A 17,543-nucleotide genomic window follows, 5' to 3' on the forward strand; every position below is an offset into this window, starting at 1 on the left:
CTCACCTGAGCATGTCCTGCTTTTACAGGACTCTGTGCTAGTGCCTGGGGCCTTCTGGTTACCTCCTGCCTGCTCATTCTTTCAGACTCAGGTTCTGCCTTCTCTGGAAGCCTTTCTAGATTTCCCCAGGGTTGGTTCCAGATCCTTCCTCTGCTTGGCACGTCCCAATCATAGCGCACATGACCACTTCTGTCATGCATGACCCAGTGCTTGGTAAGCAGCTTGGCACAGAGTTGATGTCGACGCCTCTTTATGCCAGAGTCTGATAGTAGAGCATAGCCCAGCCTGTGTCGGAGGGGTGCTGGGCTCTCAGTGACCACAGGTGGGACTCCTCTTTACCTGGGTCTCTTGCTCTGTCTCTTTCTCATTCTTTTTTTTTTTTTTTTTTTTTTTTTTTTGCGGTACGCGGGCCTCTCACTGTCGTGGCCTCTCCTGTTGTGGAGCACAGGCTCCGGACGTGCAGCCTCCGGACGCGTAGGCTCCGTGGCCATGGCTCCGCAGCCATGGCTCACGGGCCCAGCCACTCCGCGGCATGTGGGATCTTCCTGGACCGGGGCACGAACCCATGTCCCCTGCATCGGCAGGCGGACTCTCAACCACTGCGCCACCAGGGAAGCCCTCTTTCTCATTCTTGTTCTTCCTCACTCTTTGCTTTTGCTCTCAGTCTCTTACCCTCTTTTGTTCTCTCTCCCTCTCTTACACACACACACACACACACACACACACAAACACACAAACACACACACACACCCTCTTTCTTCAATGCCAAGCAACCCAAGAAAAGAAGCTGTTGGCATGCCTAACTTTACTAAACCTTAACTGGGAACGCCAGATTTTCCAAAGGTCTCTATCCACCATCCTCAGTGGTGTGCAGTAACTGGGCTCCACCCCTCTTATGACTATACCATCGTACCCCCTTGTCCATGGGGGATACATTCCAAGATCCCCAGTGGATGCCTGGAACCGTGGATAGTACCGAACCCTATATATACCATAACGGGAGGGGGGAACTGTTGTATTGAAGGGCTACAGTTTTCCTTAATCACTGGGGTCTGGGAGAAACAAGGATGCTCTTCATACTGAGGATTCAAGGGATCCTATCATCAGTCATCGACTCTGATTTGGTTTCTTGTCTCAGGTCTCATTTTGTCGGCCAGACTTGCCCTGATACAGAAGTATTTTCTTTTCCTTGCCTTTATTGATAAAGCACAGTCTGGTTAGAAATCATCACAGATTTGTGAATGGGGGCATCCCTGGTGGCGCAGTGGTTGAGAGTCCGCCTGCCAATGCAGGGGACACGGGTTCGTGCCCCGGTCCAGAAACATCCCACACGCCGCTGAGCGGCTGGGCCCGTGAGCCATGGCCGCTGAGCCTGCGCGTCCGGAGCCTGTGCTCCGCAACGGGAGAGGCTGCAGCAGTGAGAGGCCTGCGTACCGCAACAAAAAAAAAGATTTGTGAATGGGCTTGCTCTGGGTACCTGTGGAATGTGGAATTTATCATCATTGCTAGGGATTCCTTTTGGGGAAGCTGTTTTAATGGAAATATCCCTTTTTCGCAGACACGACCATCTTAATGGGGATGTACTTGGTAATTTTGCATCATCCAAAAGGGCCTCCCACAAAAGTAAGCCCTTGCAGACTGTCCCAGGTGAAAGCCCTCCTGTGGCTCCTGCTTGGGAGAAGATGGACAAGCTTCAGTCTTCAGAGCCTTCTTTGGACACGAAGAGGATGGGAGAGAAGATCAGGCCGAAGTCTGGCCTGATTGTCCGAGGCATGATGGCCGGGCCCATCGCCAGCTCCCCACAGGTAGGCTTGGTGCTCTTACTATTATTATGAGCGTGGAAAGTGAGGACTGGGCAGGGCTTAAGGGGCTGCCTGGGTTTATCTGGGGGTACCCCACGAGACAGCTCAAGAAGGGAGGATCTGCGTGGTAGATGGCAAGAACATTGGCCTCTTTTTCCTCCCTGGCTCTACTGTCAGCGCTCTGGGGCCATGGGTAGGCCTCATCACCTCCCCTGCCTTCGGTTTAACTATCTGGTCAACCAGGTGGTTGCCAGGTGGATTCTTCTGCAGAGTGAGAACACATCTACCCAGCTTTATCTTTGCCATTCAGGCGTGGTGGGACCCATCCCAGTCTAGAGGACATATTTTTTAAAAATTTTTTAACACATGATAGTGAAAAGGGAAAAAGAAATCCCAATCCTTATAGTTTTGTTTTAAAAAAATTCTAAAAACTTAACACCCATGTTTTATAGCCTCCCTTAAGGAGGGGCCGTGGTAGGGTCCCATCAGGTGGGAGACTAAACCAAAGGAGAGAATGAATGTAAAAGGGGTTTGTAAAACAGAAGAGAAACAGAAAAACAAAGGAAGGTCAAATGCCAAACTCAAAGTAGAGTATCGGTCAAATCAGGGAGCCTAAGCCAACCATCTGTGTCCAGGCTGGTCACCTCCACCCTCACGTGTGGGTGTGGCTGCAGACGCCAGCACTGCTCTCCCAATTCATCTGGAATCGGCAGCAAGCAGTGGGCCTTCTCCCTGCCTCAGCCTACGTCCTGTGAGATTTTCGGACAAGGTCTTTGTTCCTCTTGGTCATGGTCTCGTTTGTTAGACCAGGTGTCTAAGATCCCTCCGAGATCTGGAATTTCATGGCTCAGTGATGGTCATGCAGTTGGGAAAGGGAAAAATGTTTTAATAGTCTTTTCAGAAAACTAGGGGTATTTTTTAATATTACACCAAACCTAGACAAGTTGTGTTTTTTTTTTTTTTTTTTATCCAGTTCACAAGGCTGGCTGTTCCCTCAAAAACAACCTGCTTTGGGTCTAGATCAAGTATAGTTATCTGTCATTGTTCTGTTGATTAAAAACATGCACAACCTAAAAGTTAAGAATTACGTTTTATTTGATGGACTTGTTGAGGACTTAAGCCTGGAAGACAGCCTCTCAGATAATGCTGAGGGACTGCTCTGAAGAGGTAAGGGAGGAGCCAGGATATACAGGAGTTTTTGCAAGAAACCAGCTAGTAGGAACATCAAAAGATTACTGTTAATTAAAGAAAAACAGGGACTTCCCTCGTGGTCTAGTGGTCAAGAGTCCAGGCTTCCACTGCAGGGGGTGTGGGTTCGATCCGTGGTTGGGGAACTAAGATCCCACATGCCGTGTGGCGTGACCAAAAAAAAAGAAAGAAAGGAAAAAAGAGAGAAAAACAGACATCTCAGGTTAATGAAGTTAGCACTTTTCTTTGTACAGGAAGATGCAGAGTCTGAGTTCATTTAAACCATTCCTTGAATACGCACCTTATCAATGGAAAAAAATGTTGCCTGCCATTTCAGTAAACAAAGGATGCGGGAGCCATCAAGCCATCACACTGCAGTGGCCTGGTGGTGAGCCCTGAGGGAACTCAGGGTAGAAATAGGATGCCGACCATCAGACACTGCAGCCACCACCAACCCCCGCATAATGCACCCTGAGGAGACTCAGGATGTGCAAGCAGAGGGTGCTAACCCCGGAGAGCTGAGGTGCGCATCAAAGGAATGATTTCAGTGAGCCCTGACTTTTGCATCTTCTCATATATAGAAAAGTACTAAATTCCTTAACTTGAGATATCTGGTTTTCTTTTTCTTTTTTTTTTAATTTTTTTATACAGCAGGTTCTTATTAGTTATCTATTTTATACATATTAGTGTATATATGTCAATCCCAATCTCCCAATACATCCCACCCCCACCCCCCCCGCTACTTTCCTCCCTTGGTGTCCATACGTTTGTTCTCTACATCTGTGTCTCTATTTCTGCCCTGCAAACCGGTTCATCTGTACCGTTTTTCTAGGTTCCACATATATGCGTTAATATACGATATTTGTTTTTCGCTTTCTGACTTACTTCACTCTGTATGACAGTCTCTAGGTCCATCTCCCTCTCTACAAATGACCCAATTTCGTTCCTTTTTATGGCTGAGTAATATTCCACTGTATATATGTACCACATCTTCTTTATCCATCGTCTGTCGATGGGCATTTAGGTTGCTTCCATGACCTGGCTATTGTAAATAGTGCTGCAGTGAACATTGGGGTGCATGTGTCTTTTTGAATTTTGGTTTTCTCTAGGTATATGCCCAGTAGTGGGATTGCTGGGTCATATGGTAATTCTATTTTTAGTTTTTTAAGGAGCCATACGGTTCCTTAAAACATACTCTTCTTCCATAGTGGCTGTATCAATTTACATTCCCACCAACAGTGCAAGAGGGTTGGTTCCCTTTTCTCCACACCCTCTCCAGCATTTGTTGTTTGTAGATTTTCTGATGATGCCCATGCTAACTGGTGTGAGGTGATACCTCATTGTAGTTTTGATTTGCATTTCTCTAATAATTAGTGAGGTTGAGCAGCTTTTCATGTGCTTCTTGGCCATCTGTATGTCTTCTTTGGAGAAGTGTCTATTTAGGTCTTCTGCCCATTTTTTGATTGGGTTGTTTGTTTTTTTAATATTGAGCTGCTTGAGCTGTTTATATATTTTGGAGATTAATCCTTTGTCCGTTGATTCGTTTGCAAATATTTTCTCCCGTTCTGAGGGTTTAGACAAGTTGTTTCTTAATGTGGAACCTGAAACCATCCCAATGAACTTTTTCTACATATCAGTTTCCACTGGTTTGTCTTGAACTTTGAATGACTCTTTTACCACGGCATGGTTTAGTAACATGATGCATTGGGTCATGTGGAAATTATTGGTTTACTAAGTTATATGGATCTTCTGAACGTTGACACATTTCAATATACAAAAAAAAAAACACATAAAAAATTGCATTTGTTGATGTCACTACTCAACTTATCAGAAAGTTTTTGAGAAGCCCTCCAGTTCACAATGGCAAACACAGGTTTCCCCAGATTCTAATTTTTACCTGATGACTTGTATTTTATCACTGGCAACAGTGTATCATTTTTGTTCCTTGATGTGACAGGCTCAATTTATTTTCAAGAAAATGCCTGCCAGATACTCAGTACTCAATATTCAAATACTGAATAGCCATAGCTCATCTGTCAGTTGTTCCATGAAAAAACTAGCAAGTTTAGCTCACAACTCAGATGGCTGCATAAGTGCTTCTCCTGGTGACGGCCTCACCCTCTGCATCCCGCAGAATGTTTATATATACCTCCCATTTTGTCACACAGACTGTTAAAGAGATGTGTAACATAGGGTCAAGATTGAACACAATTAATATTCGTTATGCTTCAGCATGGACATTCTTAAGTGAAATTAGCATTTCACTTATTTACTTTTATTGCAAGTGGTGTTAATACCTTGAGTACTGGTAAAGTTTGGTGCTGCTGCCTTGATTCGTGCTAAGGGCCAGCCAACAGTTTTTCCCACCAGTGCTTTGCACCATCAGTACAAATGTGGACACAGTGAAAAAGGCAAATCATGTTGTATTATTATTATGAAAATAATTTTGAGCTCCCTGAAAGGGTTTGGGGTTAGACCTGTAAGGTCGGTGGACTGCACTTTGGGAACTGGTGGACCAGATGAACACTAGGGTCCTGTCCTATCATGACTTTCTAATCATCAGGTCTGTGCGGTTCAGACCCCTTCATAACTGAGGTGTAAGGAAGATGGCTTGTACCTACCTGCTTTACTGCTGAGAGATTGCTGCAAACTTCTCCCCAAAGGAGAAGTGATTGTTCTCGGAGGTGTTCTTTTCCCCTGGAGTATCTGAATCCCGTGAAGGACACAGAGGTAGAATTTCCTCAGGTGTTCTGTGGGCCTTTGAGTACCTTGGCCATACTTATTGGTTGCTCAAGAGAAAAGAGCAAGGTTGCTAGGTAGTGCATCATTAGGTATGGCATATGGATCAGCTCTGCACTTTTGAAGAATGAGTAAGAGGCTGGGTTCCCTGCCCTTGGCCGGAAGTTTGGGTCTCCTTGGGAATGCTGACTAATGTTTTCCTTGTTCTGTGGCAAGGGATGCCCTGGGTGGCTTTCGGAGGAGGTTTATAGTGCCTAGTAATTTCCACCGGGCGGGAATATGGCAGAATTAGCTGTTCTTTTTCTGGCACAGGCTTTACCATTTGGCCCAGGATTATTTCTGGAAATGCTGAGAGGTCCAGAATTTTAAACCCAGGAAGAGGCCAGCAGGTGTATTTTTGTCCCCTACCCCTACTCCTCTTCCTCAGATTGGTAACAACGTGAGTTCTCATTTCATTGGTTAATGATTGATCGTGAGAGAGGACATTTCTGTTGACCCCTCTGAAATTCCTTCATTTCAAAAAGTAAGCACTGCTTACTATGTATAGGTCACTGGGCTGGGAGCTCTGGGGACACCAGAGTTGAAGGAAGAATGGCCTCCATCACCTGGTCTACTGGCAGGAAGGGTTAAGGCCATATGTAAGTGGGGACGGGGGCAAAGATGCATAGCAGTAATATTTGCTGGCTGCTGTGCAGGGTTTGGCTCTGTGATGGTGCCTTACGTGGGTCTGGGTCTCTCCTTTGGTCCTCACCATGGTCTTGTGGGAGATCGGCACTGTAGGTCCCCAATCCCTCATCCAAAACCTTTGAGCAAATGTGTTTTGGAATGTAGATTTTGTTTTTAAACTTCAGAAAGGAAATACAATGCATAAACCACATACCACAGAACGCCTGCAGTAGGGTTTGGAGTAGCACCCCATAAATAAAACACTTCTGCAGCAAAACATGAGTATTCACACTTAAAAAGGGACCGCAATGGAATTCCCTGGCGGTCCAATGGTTAGGACTCTGTGCTTTCACTGCCGAGGGCCCAGGTTCAATCCCTGGTCTGGGAACTAAGATCCTGCAAGCCACATGGCCAAAAAACCAAAAAAAAAAAAAACAACAAAAAAACCCAAGAATGCAAGCAACCTACCTCATAAGAATGAAAAAGAATTTGCCATGGGATTCCAAAAGAAATGGTCATTTTTTAGGGGTTTTGGGATTTAGGAATTATTGATAGCAGGTTGTGGACAGGTTATATTGCAGGTGGGGAAGTGAGGGACAAAGAAGTTCAATGACTTGTCACAGAGCACACGGCTGGCAGGGGGTGACACGGGAATTAGAACACAAGTCTGACCCTGGAGCTCTCTGTAAGGGGTATGAGGGGGGGACCAAGGCACGCTCCTGGGATTTATGTGGGTGGGGTTCTGTGAAAGCGTTACAGAAGTGGTAGCCCCTGCGTGTCTCCTCAAAGGGTGGGTAGGATTTTAGGAGAAGGAGTTGAGGATGGGAAAGACATTCCTGGGGGAGGGAAGATCATGGGTAAATGCTTGACGTGGGATATTTTCTCACCTCCCTCCAAGGGGATCCTCACCGCTGCTTTTGTCCTTGCTCTTTTCAGGATTCCCTCCGCAAACGCTCGCTGAGGCAGTCCCCGGCCTTGAGCAGCACGACCCAACCCCACGAGGAGGGGAGCCTACAAGTGCCCGAGCTGTCTGCTCACACCCCGGCCTGTCCCCCGCCTGTCCCGCAGGACGGCCTGGCTTCCAGCACCACCTCCACCCCCAGGAGCACCCTGGGCCTGCTCAGCCAGCTGACCTTGGAAAAGTGGAGAGCCTCGCCCAGCAGCCCTCCTCCCCTGCCAGGCAAAGGGCTTCCCCAGAGCGGGAGCGGCCGGTGGAGAGACCTTTCAGAGGACAGCCCAGCCGTGGACAGTGGCCTAGAGGCCGACAGGACCGCCTTGAATTTCTCCTTGTCCAGTGGGAATGCCCCGACGACCCAGGAGAGGCTGGAAAGAGTCTTCAAACGGCAGGGGAGCCAGCCCCCGGCCCTCAGGTGAGTGTGCTGTGCCCAGGTGATGGTTTTCGGACAACCGTCCAGTCCCGAGTGGCTCCTTGGGCTCTCCGAGCGAGGCTGTGAAGTAGGGGAGGTGATGATGGTCACTCCACCAGGGAGAAAGCAGCCCAGAGTGCACACTCCAGGAGGCTTTGTGTGTGGGGGGGTGTTTCTTTGGCCCTTCTTACTTCTTCTCAAGGGTCAGCCTGATATGGTACAAGAGATGCATCGAAGCCAGAGGTATGGTGGTGAATCAGTTCCCACAAGGCTCCTCTGGGGCAATTTTTTTAACCCTATCCTAAGTCCTTCGCTTTTATTCTTTCGCAATAGACCTTGGTGACCCCTACACTGATTGTCCTTTGAATGTTAAACCAACCTTACATTTCTGGAATGAACCACCCTTGGCTGTGACGCATTTTCTTTGTATATATTGTTTGATTTGACTTACTAATATTTTGTGTAGGGTTTTGTATATAAATTCATGAGGGAGGTTGGCTGGCAAATTTCCTTTCTCGTAACAACAGCCTTGTCAGATTTTGGTGTCCAGGATATGCTAGAAGTGGTCCCTCTTTTTCTTTATGGTCTTGAAGAGTTAGTGTGAGATTGGTGTTATTTCGTCCTTAAATATTTGGGAGAATTTTCTGGAGAAGTCTTCTGAGCATTGAGTTAAAACGTTTTAAATTGTGGATTCAATTAAAAACATTTTTTAATTAAAATTTTCTATTTCTTCTTGTGTCAGTTTTGGCAGGTTGTATTTTTCCAAGGAATTTAACCACTTAATTTATATTTTAACTTTACTGATATAAAATTGTGTAATTATACACAATTTTTCTTTATTGGAATAAAATTGCTTTACAATGTTGTGTTAGTTTCTGCTATACAATGAAGTGAATCAGCTATACGTATACCTATCTCCCCTCCCTCTTGGACCTCCCTTACGCTCCCCCCCCAACCCACCCATCCATGTTGTCACAGAGCACCGACCTGAGCTCCCTGTGCTATATAGCAGGTTCCCACTAGCTATCTATTTTACGCATGGTAGTGCATATATGTCAACCCTAATCTCCCAATTCGTCCCACCCTCTCCTTCCCACCCTGTGTCCAAATGTCCGTTCTCCATGTCTACGTCTCTATTCCTGCCCTGCGAATAGGTTCATCTGTACCATTTTTCTAGATGCCACATATATGTGTTAATATTCGATATTTGTTTTTCTCTTTCTGACTTACTTCAGTCTGTATGACAGACTCTAGGTCCATCCACATCTCTGCAAATGACCCAATTTCATTCCTTTTTATGGCTGAGTAATATTCCATTGTTAATATGTACCACATCTTCTTTATCCATTCATCTGTCTTTGGACATTTAGGTTGTTTCCATGTCCTGGCTATTGTAAATAGTGCTGCAATGAACATTGGGGTACATGTGTCCTTGTGAATTATGAATATCCTCTTATTGTCCCTTTCAAGTCTGTAAGATCTGCAGGGATGTCTCTGTTTCCATTCCCGATACTGGTAATTTGTGTTCTATGAATTACATGCTTTTTTCAAAGAGCTAACTTTTGGCTTTGTAGGTTTGTTTTCTAATTAATTGATTCCCACTCTTACTTGTATTCTTTCTTTCATTCTGCTTTCTTTGAGTTTAATTTGCTATTATTTTCTATTTTATTTTATTATTTGTTTCTATTTTGTCTTAAATTATTGATTCTCAGCCGCCTCCTCCTCCTTCTTCTTGTTCTTCTCTTTCCTCTTCCTCTTATTCTTCCTCCTCTTCTTCTTTGGGCATTTCTTTTTTTTTTTTTTTTTTGCGGTACGTGGGCCTCTCACTGTTGTGGCCTCTCCCGTTGAAGAGCAGTGGCTTCGGACGCGCAGACTCAGCAGCCATGGCTCACGGGCCCAGCCGCTCCGCGGCATGTGGGATCTTCCCGGACTGGGGCACGAACCCGTGTCCGCTGCATTGGCAGGTGGACTCTCAACCACTGCGCCACCAGGGAAGCCCTTTGGGCATTTCTGATTCTAATTTTTAGGGGGCTTCGTGACTGCTATTTCAGGATTATTTTCAATATTTCTTACCTATAATTATTAATATTGAGTACTACCATTAATTGAGAGTTTACTTAGTGCCTGATACTATACTAGGCACTTTTCATATATTATTCTATTTCATACTTGAAAAAACCTGCAAGGAGGTATTATTTTTCCTTAATTTACAGATGAGGGAATACAGACTCATAGAGGTTATCACTCCCAAGGTTGCCTAGCCAGGAAGTGAAGGAGCTGGGATATGAACCTAGGTGTTTCTGAGTCCAAAGCCCATCATGCCTGTAAGCACCATCCTATACTAGTTAGGTAATTGCGTTTTTGTTTGTGTGTGATGTGTATGTTTTAAACACTAGTAATTTGCTTGGAGAATTTCTGCAGGGGTGGGTATAAGAAGTATTAGGCATCCTGGTTTGTAATACTGGCTTTTTAAGTCATTTACTGTGCGCCTAATATGTGCCAGGCACTTAGGCACTGGTAGTGCAAGGCAAGCTAAACGGATACAGTGTATTAACTCCCTTCGTGACCATAGATAAGCTGGGCCTACTTTGCTTATACATTTTGTGACTATGTTATTTGATGCATATACACATAGAATTCTTACAGCTTCCTGTCGGATAGACTTTTCTATCATTATGAGATCTCGCTTCATCTCTAATAATGCTTATTGCCTTAATGTCTATTTAGGTATAGCTACTTCAGCTTTCCTTTGATTAGTGTTTTCATGGTATATCTTTTTTTCCATCTTTTTATTTTCATCCATTCTGTAGCTTTACGTTTAAAGGTGCCAACCAAAAGTCTGTGCGGTTTACCAGGATCCTTTACCCTTTTAAAAAATAATTATTATAATTTATTTAAATTAAAATAAAATAAAGCAAAACAAAACCAAATCAGTTTACCCATTTCTCCCACCTTCTACCCACCTCAGCTTTCTTCTTTTGTAATATCTTTTAAGGCTACAAATTTCCCTCTAAATAATGCTTTGTATCCCAGAAGTTAATAAATTATATAATCATGTAATTTAGCTTAAATGTTTTCTAATTCCCATTGTGATTTATTCTTTTGACCTGTGGGCTATTTAGACATGTATTGACTAATTCACAGCATTTGGGCTATTTTTCTGGTTATCTGTTTGTTTTTGATTTCTAGCTTATTTCCACTTTAGTCATAATATATTCTGTATGATTTCAATCCTTTGATATTTGTTGAGATTTCTTTATGGTCTAGTATATATTTAAAGCTTACCTCTTATAACCAGCATATATGTGGATTTTTAAAAATCCAGTCTGATAATTTTTTGTTTTAGTTGGAATAATTATTGCATTTACATTTTCCTTTTGCTTGAAGAACTTTCTTTAGTATTTCTTTAGCAGGTATATTACAATAAATTTTGTTTTTTCAGTTTTTGTTTGGTAATGTCTTTATTTTGCCTTTATTTTTGAAGGATATTTTCAGTGGGTATAGAATTCTAGATTGGTGGCTTATTTTCTTTTCAGCACTTTAAGTATTTAATTCCATTATCTTACCTTAGTCTTTCATTATCTCTATTGATGAATAAGTTGACATTTTTTATTACTACTCTTTTGAAGGTAATGTGTCTTTTTTTTAACCTCTGACTGCTTTTTAATTTTTTTTTTGCTCCTTCTCATTCTTTAATTTTCAACAGTGTTACTATGATGTGCCTAGAGGTGGTTTTCTTTGACGTTTCCGTTAGTATATGTAGAGCTTCCTCAGTTTGGGGTTGATACCTTTCATCAGTTTTGAAAATTATTGTCTATTGTCTTTTCAAATATTGCTTTTATCCCATCCTTTCTTTTCTCTCCTGGTACTCCAGTTATACATATATTACTACATATTTTCACTGTTCTATAGGGTTTAAAAAATATTCTTTCCTATGTTTTCCATCTTTTTCTCTCTCTGTACTTTAATCTAGATATTTTCTCTTGCTCTATCTTCTGGTTCATGTTTTTTCTCTTTTGCCATGCTATTAAATATATATAATAATATATTACTTTCAGTTATTTTTCAGTTTTATAATTTCTGTTTCTTTGTAAAAAGTAGATATCAGTGTTTTGTGAGATTCTTCATCTTTTATTTTCTTGAGCACATTATTCATAGTCATTTTAAAGTTGCTGTCTGGTAACTTCCATATCTGGATCACCTATAGGTCTATTGATATTGTCTTTTTTCTTTTGGGTTTTGATAATTTCGTCCTGTTTCTTTGCATTTCTGATAATTTTGATTCAATTCCAGACATTGCATGTGAATAATTGTAGAGGCTCTGGTTAACATTACCTTCCTCCAAAGAGGATTTAATTTTCTTTTGGTAGATATTAATCTTTTGTTAGTTTTAGACTTTGTAAAATATCTTTTCCTTTGTTGGACAGAAATTCTTAATTTTGGCATAATTAATCAATCTCTTGTTTGACATACGATTTACATTTTTGCATTTTTCTTTATTAAGTCCTTTCTTTCCTTTAGGTTTCCATGGTATTCTCCTGTATTTTTTCTATTAATTTTGTAATTTTAGCTTTCACATTTAGGTATTTAATCTTTTGTATTTGTTAGGTTGAAAGACTCACTTTTATTTTTCTCCATATAGTAAGACAGTTTTCCTAGCACCACCTACTCTACAATTTGTTCTTTACCCCATGCCTTGATTCTTTTCTAATTTCCTATATAGATTGTCCAGCTACTGCAATAACAGTGCTGTATATTCAGAACTTCTTCCCCATTCCTTTTTCTAACTACGATTGCTGCAAAATTGCAGAGACCTTATACAGGAAATCATCAGAAATCATAATCCATCCTGGTGCCTTTTAGGGTATCCACAGAGACACTCTAGAGAACAGCCTTATCTACTTATTAGTTTTTAAACTAGAAATGGTGGGACTGGCTTTACATTAAACAAATATATATATATATTTTTTTTTGTTGTTGTTGTTGCTGCTGTTTGTTTGTTTTTCGGTACGCAGGCCTCTCACTGTTGTGGCCTCTTCCGTTGCGGAGCACAGGCTCCGGACGCGCAGGCTCAGCGGCCATGGCTCACGGGCCCCAGCCGCTCCGCGGCATGTGGGATCTTCCCGGACCGGGGCACAAACCCGTGTCCCCTGCATTGGCAGGCGGACTCTCAACCACTGCGCCACCAGGGAAGCCCTAAACAAATATTTAATATATATATTTTAAAAGAATCATGACCATCTAACAATATTTTAAGGTTGCAGCCATGCACAAAATATACTAGCTCTCTCTTGTGTTTCATTGGTCATGACCATAGCTTTTATTACTATGGCTTTGGTAGTTATAACCTGGTATCTTGGTAGGGTCAGTTCCCTACTTTGCCTTTCTTTCAGGATTGACATAGCTATTTACAGATCTTTATTCTTTATGTAGGCCCTTTTGCCTGTTCACCCAACATGTCTAATTTCTACAAGAGGGATAACTGGTTTGTCCCTTTGATGTAAAGGCCTTGCTCTCAAACCATCTCATGAGTGTCTCTTTCTTGTCAATCAGGTGTTTTATACTCATGGTGGTTTTCTCTGACTAACTTCACCTCCACCCACTCACCTCTAGCCTATTTTATTGTTATCACAGCACCTATCATAACCTGAAATGGGCTCTGGAGTCTGATGACCTGGACTGGCAAACCACCTCTGCCCTTTATAACCACTGTGGCCTTAGGCCCCTGAAAGATGGTATGGACTTTGTCTTAGAGCAGGAGGAAGGTAGCAGGTAAATGTGCTGCCACAGACCCCTCCCTCAGGACCAGGGGAAGTATGACCAGGAGTGCTTAACATGTGATAATAGCGTTGATCTTTATATCAGTAAATGTTTTGGGAGCTTTGTTGTTTACCCACTACTTATTCCCTCTATGCTGAGCACCATGCTAAGCACACGTGTGTATTATCTCGTTTGCTCTTTACGATAATCCATTCAGGTGGGTATTATTGGTTTTCTTCTCAGGGCGGGGGAGGTTCTCATTAAATAGTATTCTCCTCCTCCTGAGTTCTGAACAAATTGCCAAGGAAAACAAAGCATATCAACTGGATTGGGGTAAAATACATATCATCTCTGTGATTGATAAAGGGAAGGTAGGAGACACAGCAAATCATGAGGCCTGGTGGGCCCAGAGCTGGACAGACTTCTCCACCTCATCTCAGGCCCGGGACCATGTGGTGGGAGGGGCCAGCCCCTAGAAGAGCAGCTCACTCCCAGAGGAGAAAGGGTGCAGCTGAGCCTAATGCCCCTCTTTCCTTTCTTTTCCAAATTAACCAATCAGGTCACACATCCTCCCTCAGGATGGAGTGAATAAAAAGAAAGAGAGTAAAGGTCTACAGGGTAGACCAGTAGAACTCCTTCCAAACTCCCAGGAGACACTGGGAGTTGAGAACAAGCATCCTCCCACCCCAGCAATTATTATTCCATTTTAGATGAGGAAACTGAGGCACAGAGAATTAAAGGAACCTGTCAAGATTCTGGGTAGATGCAGGCTTAAGGGCTCACAGTTTGGCAAATGGAATATGGGTTGGATTTCAGCAGTCTCTCATCCCCTCAAGTTAGGCAGCTTTGTGCAGTGCACATACTACCCAGCTGTATGTGGCACCCTTGGTTTGAAACCAGGGCCAAAGTAATCCCACTTGCTAAAATTACCTACCCCCTGCCCTTCCCAATACCCCTCCAACATCACTTGTTTTTTTTCATTCAATACGGTAAACATAGGTCTGAGACCTAGTGTGTATAAGATCCTGTGAACTCTTCAGGTGAGAGAGTTGTGTGCATATGTAATTCTTTTAAAACATGACGATTGACAGTGAGATGACAGCAGAGCTGGCTTGCATGCATGGCACATGCTCCATCCCTCAGCCCTAATGAAGCTGGAGGAAAGGTGGCTACTGGGAGCCTTTGCTGGGCCTTGCAACATCAGGTTTAGGGATGGCCATGGAAGTCACACCTGGGGGCGGGGGAGTGAGCATGTGTCCTGGGAGAGGGGGCAGGTGGAGGACGTGACCTGCTGAGATGTCAGGGAACAAGAGTATATGTGCAGTCAGGCCCTTCTGACACTAACTCCTTAGATCAGACTCAGTTGCTGAAGGAACTGTTTTCTGCTGTGATTTTTGTTTCTTTCTTGTGTCCTTTGATCTTAGAAGATGCTTAGAAAATGTCACCTTCTCATTGTTGTGGCACTTTGGGGCCATTTGTCCCTTGTCACTGGCTGGTCAGGGCTGCCCTTGTTGGAGTCCTCTCATAATCAGTCAGATCCGCTGGGCCTCTGGCCCTGACCTGGGTGGTCCTGTAACCCTTGCCTCACTCTGCTTCCTCTATACCTTTGCGTATCTTGCTATCACCTACACACCTGGCCCAGACTAGGCCCTCTAGAAAGCTCAGGCGCAGGCCTAAGAGCATCGGAGCAGTGATTCTTTACTTACAAGCCCCGGAACCCGGTCTGCCAAGCCTGTGGCTCCACAGGCAGCACTTAGTGGAGGTTGATAATCTGGTTGGGGGCAGCCTCACTTGCGGTGCTTATGCTCTCTTGGGGCCTGATGGCCTGTCATTTGTCTGAGTCCCTCAGAGTGAATCCTTGGGGCTTCTCATGGCCACGTGGACCCTGCTGTGGTTGAGTTTCTGCATTTTAGTTCAAAACACATCATGCCGGGCATTTGACAATAAGAACTAGCTTCGGGGTTTCCCTGGTGGTGCAGTGGTTGAGCGTCCACCTGCCTATGTAGGGGACACGGGTTCGTGCCCCGGTCCGGGAGGATCCCATGTGCTGCCGAGTGGCTGGGCCCGTGAGCCATGGCCGCTGAGCCTGCGTGTCCGGAGCCTGTGCTCCACAACGGTGACAGGCCCGTGTACCGCAAAAAAAAAAAAAAAAAAGAAGAACTAGCTTCCACTTATGTTTTCCAGATGTGTGTGGGCTGCAGAAGCTGCAGCCACGTACATTTTGCCCAGTCTCCTTTGGAAACATGGGTGTGATCAGTGTCATGAAGTTGAGAAGAGTTGTTGGCCTCCCTTGGGAGTTCAACCCATGGCAGTGGCCCAGCAGCAGTGTCTAGCTTCTGGAAGATAGAGGTCAGAATTGGGTCTCGTTGGGCTGAAATCAACATGTTGACAGGGCTGTGGTCCTTCTGGAGGCTCTAAGGGAGAATCTGTTTCCTTGTCTTTTCTAGCCTTTAGAGACTGCCCACATGTCTTGGCTTGTGGCCCCTGTTTTCCGTCTTCAAAGCCAGTAATGTGAGCCGGGTCCTTCTCAGGCTCTCATCTCTCTGATTGTCCCTTTCTCCCTTTTCCGCCTCCTTCTTCCCCTTTGAAGGACCCCTGTGGTTCCATTGTGTTCACCTGGATAATCCAGGGTAGCCTCCCCATCTCAAGGTCAGCTGACCAGCAACCTTATCTCCACTGACCAGCAACCTTATCTCCAGGAATTCCCTTTCCATGTAACCCAACATGTTCACAGGTTCCAGGGCTTAAGACAAGGGCATCTTTAGGGGTGGGCATCATTCTGCCTGCCACAGAGGGCAACTGTTTTTTTCTTGCAGTGTTTAAAATCCTTTTTGGTCTCATGATTTTTAAACTGTTTACTTTTACCCTCTCCCTTTCTGCCACTCCCAGGAGAAATTTTGTTGTTTTCACCTTATCCAGCCATTCTCCCCTGCTTGTCTGACTGTCTTTATGTCTCTCTCTTTTTTATGTGGGTCATGTGTGGGAAGGGAACCAGGAAGACCCACGGCTGCACGGTCTCTGGGAGCTGCGAGATTAGGTGTGTAGAAGATGTCTGGCTATGTGGCTGTCATGGTGTATCCAGTGAGCTCAGGGCAGTTGTGAATTTCATGACCATTGATGGATTTCACCCTGGGGAAGGTGGATGTTTTCCCAGAATACAGGCTTAAAGTGTGGTAGAATCCATGGAATTGAAGTTTAATTTCGTTGGATTTTTTAAAAGATGTTTTAAATTGGGTGTTTTGAAAGCAGAGTGGAATAGATGTTGCTTTAGAATCTGTCTCGATTCTTAACCGTATAGTTTGTCAGGGCTAGAAAGATCCTTAGGATCCAAGCCCTTCATTTGGCAGTTGGGGAACAGGGCCCAGGGAGCAGAGGGGAAATGGCTCACCTGAGCTCTTGCAGGTGTCATATGGTCCTTTCATAAGCTCTGTTTTCGCTGTCTGGCTATGTTTAGAGCTTTTGCTCGCAGTATGTATGGTCTTTCCTGTACTTAGTATGAGCCTGCAGCACAATTGTCATCCATCATCACACAGCAATCCCTTGGTTTTGGAGAGGCTTGATTTCAAACGCTGAGCTCATGGAGTTTGTCCTCAAAAAATCCCCATCAATTCACAGAAATATCCATTTATTCAATTAACTTATTAACAAGTTTTTAATGAGTGCCGTAGTGTGTCAGAGCCAGCTTGTACTGGCTCACGGACCTGATTGTTGCCATGTCTTCCTGATGTCAATGTGGTAGCTTGAAATTGGTCATGGTAGGAATATTTACACCATGGAAATTGGCAAATGCTGCAAATTAGCATCCCCCTTCCCTGGAGAGCCGGTTGTTAACTTCTACCAGCACGCCACCCGTGATGGCCTACTATGTGCCAGATGCAGTTCTAGCCACTGGGGATTCCACATGGATGAAGGACCAAGTCTCTGCCCTCTTGGAGTGTATACTTCTGATGGGGAGAGGCAGCCCATGACAACAACCCAGTGAGTAAATATATAACAAACCTGGGTGCCACGAGGAAAAGTA

At 44.1% G+C, this 17,543-nt stretch overlaps 1 protein-coding gene across 3 annotated transcripts in view; it reads left to right on the forward strand.

Annotated features, from left to right (window-relative positions):
• Positions 1-17,543, forward strand: part of MINDY4 (MINDY lysine 48 deubiquitinase 4) — a 113,784-nt gene that overhangs the window by 12,680 nt on the left and 83,561 nt on the right. For all 3 annotated transcript variants that reach the window (XM_029233194.1, XM_029233195.1, XM_029233196.1), the window contains exons 4-5: positions 1,559-1,805; positions 7,332-7,765. In XM_029233194.1, coding sequence (XP_029089027.1) covers positions 1,559-1,805; positions 7,332-7,765 — 681 coding nt within the window. The remainder of the gene's footprint in view (positions 1-1,558; positions 1,806-7,331; positions 7,766-17,543) is intronic.

The sequence above is a fragment of the Monodon monoceros genome, unplaced genomic scaffold (genome assembly GCF_005190385.1).
Source record: "Monodon monoceros isolate NGI ecotype Baffin Bay Population unplaced genomic scaffold, NGI_Narwhal_1 Super_Scaffold_2, whole genome shotgun sequence".
In the NCBI taxonomy this organism is placed as follows: Eukaryota; Metazoa; Chordata; class Mammalia; order Artiodactyla; family Monodontidae; genus Monodon; species Monodon monoceros.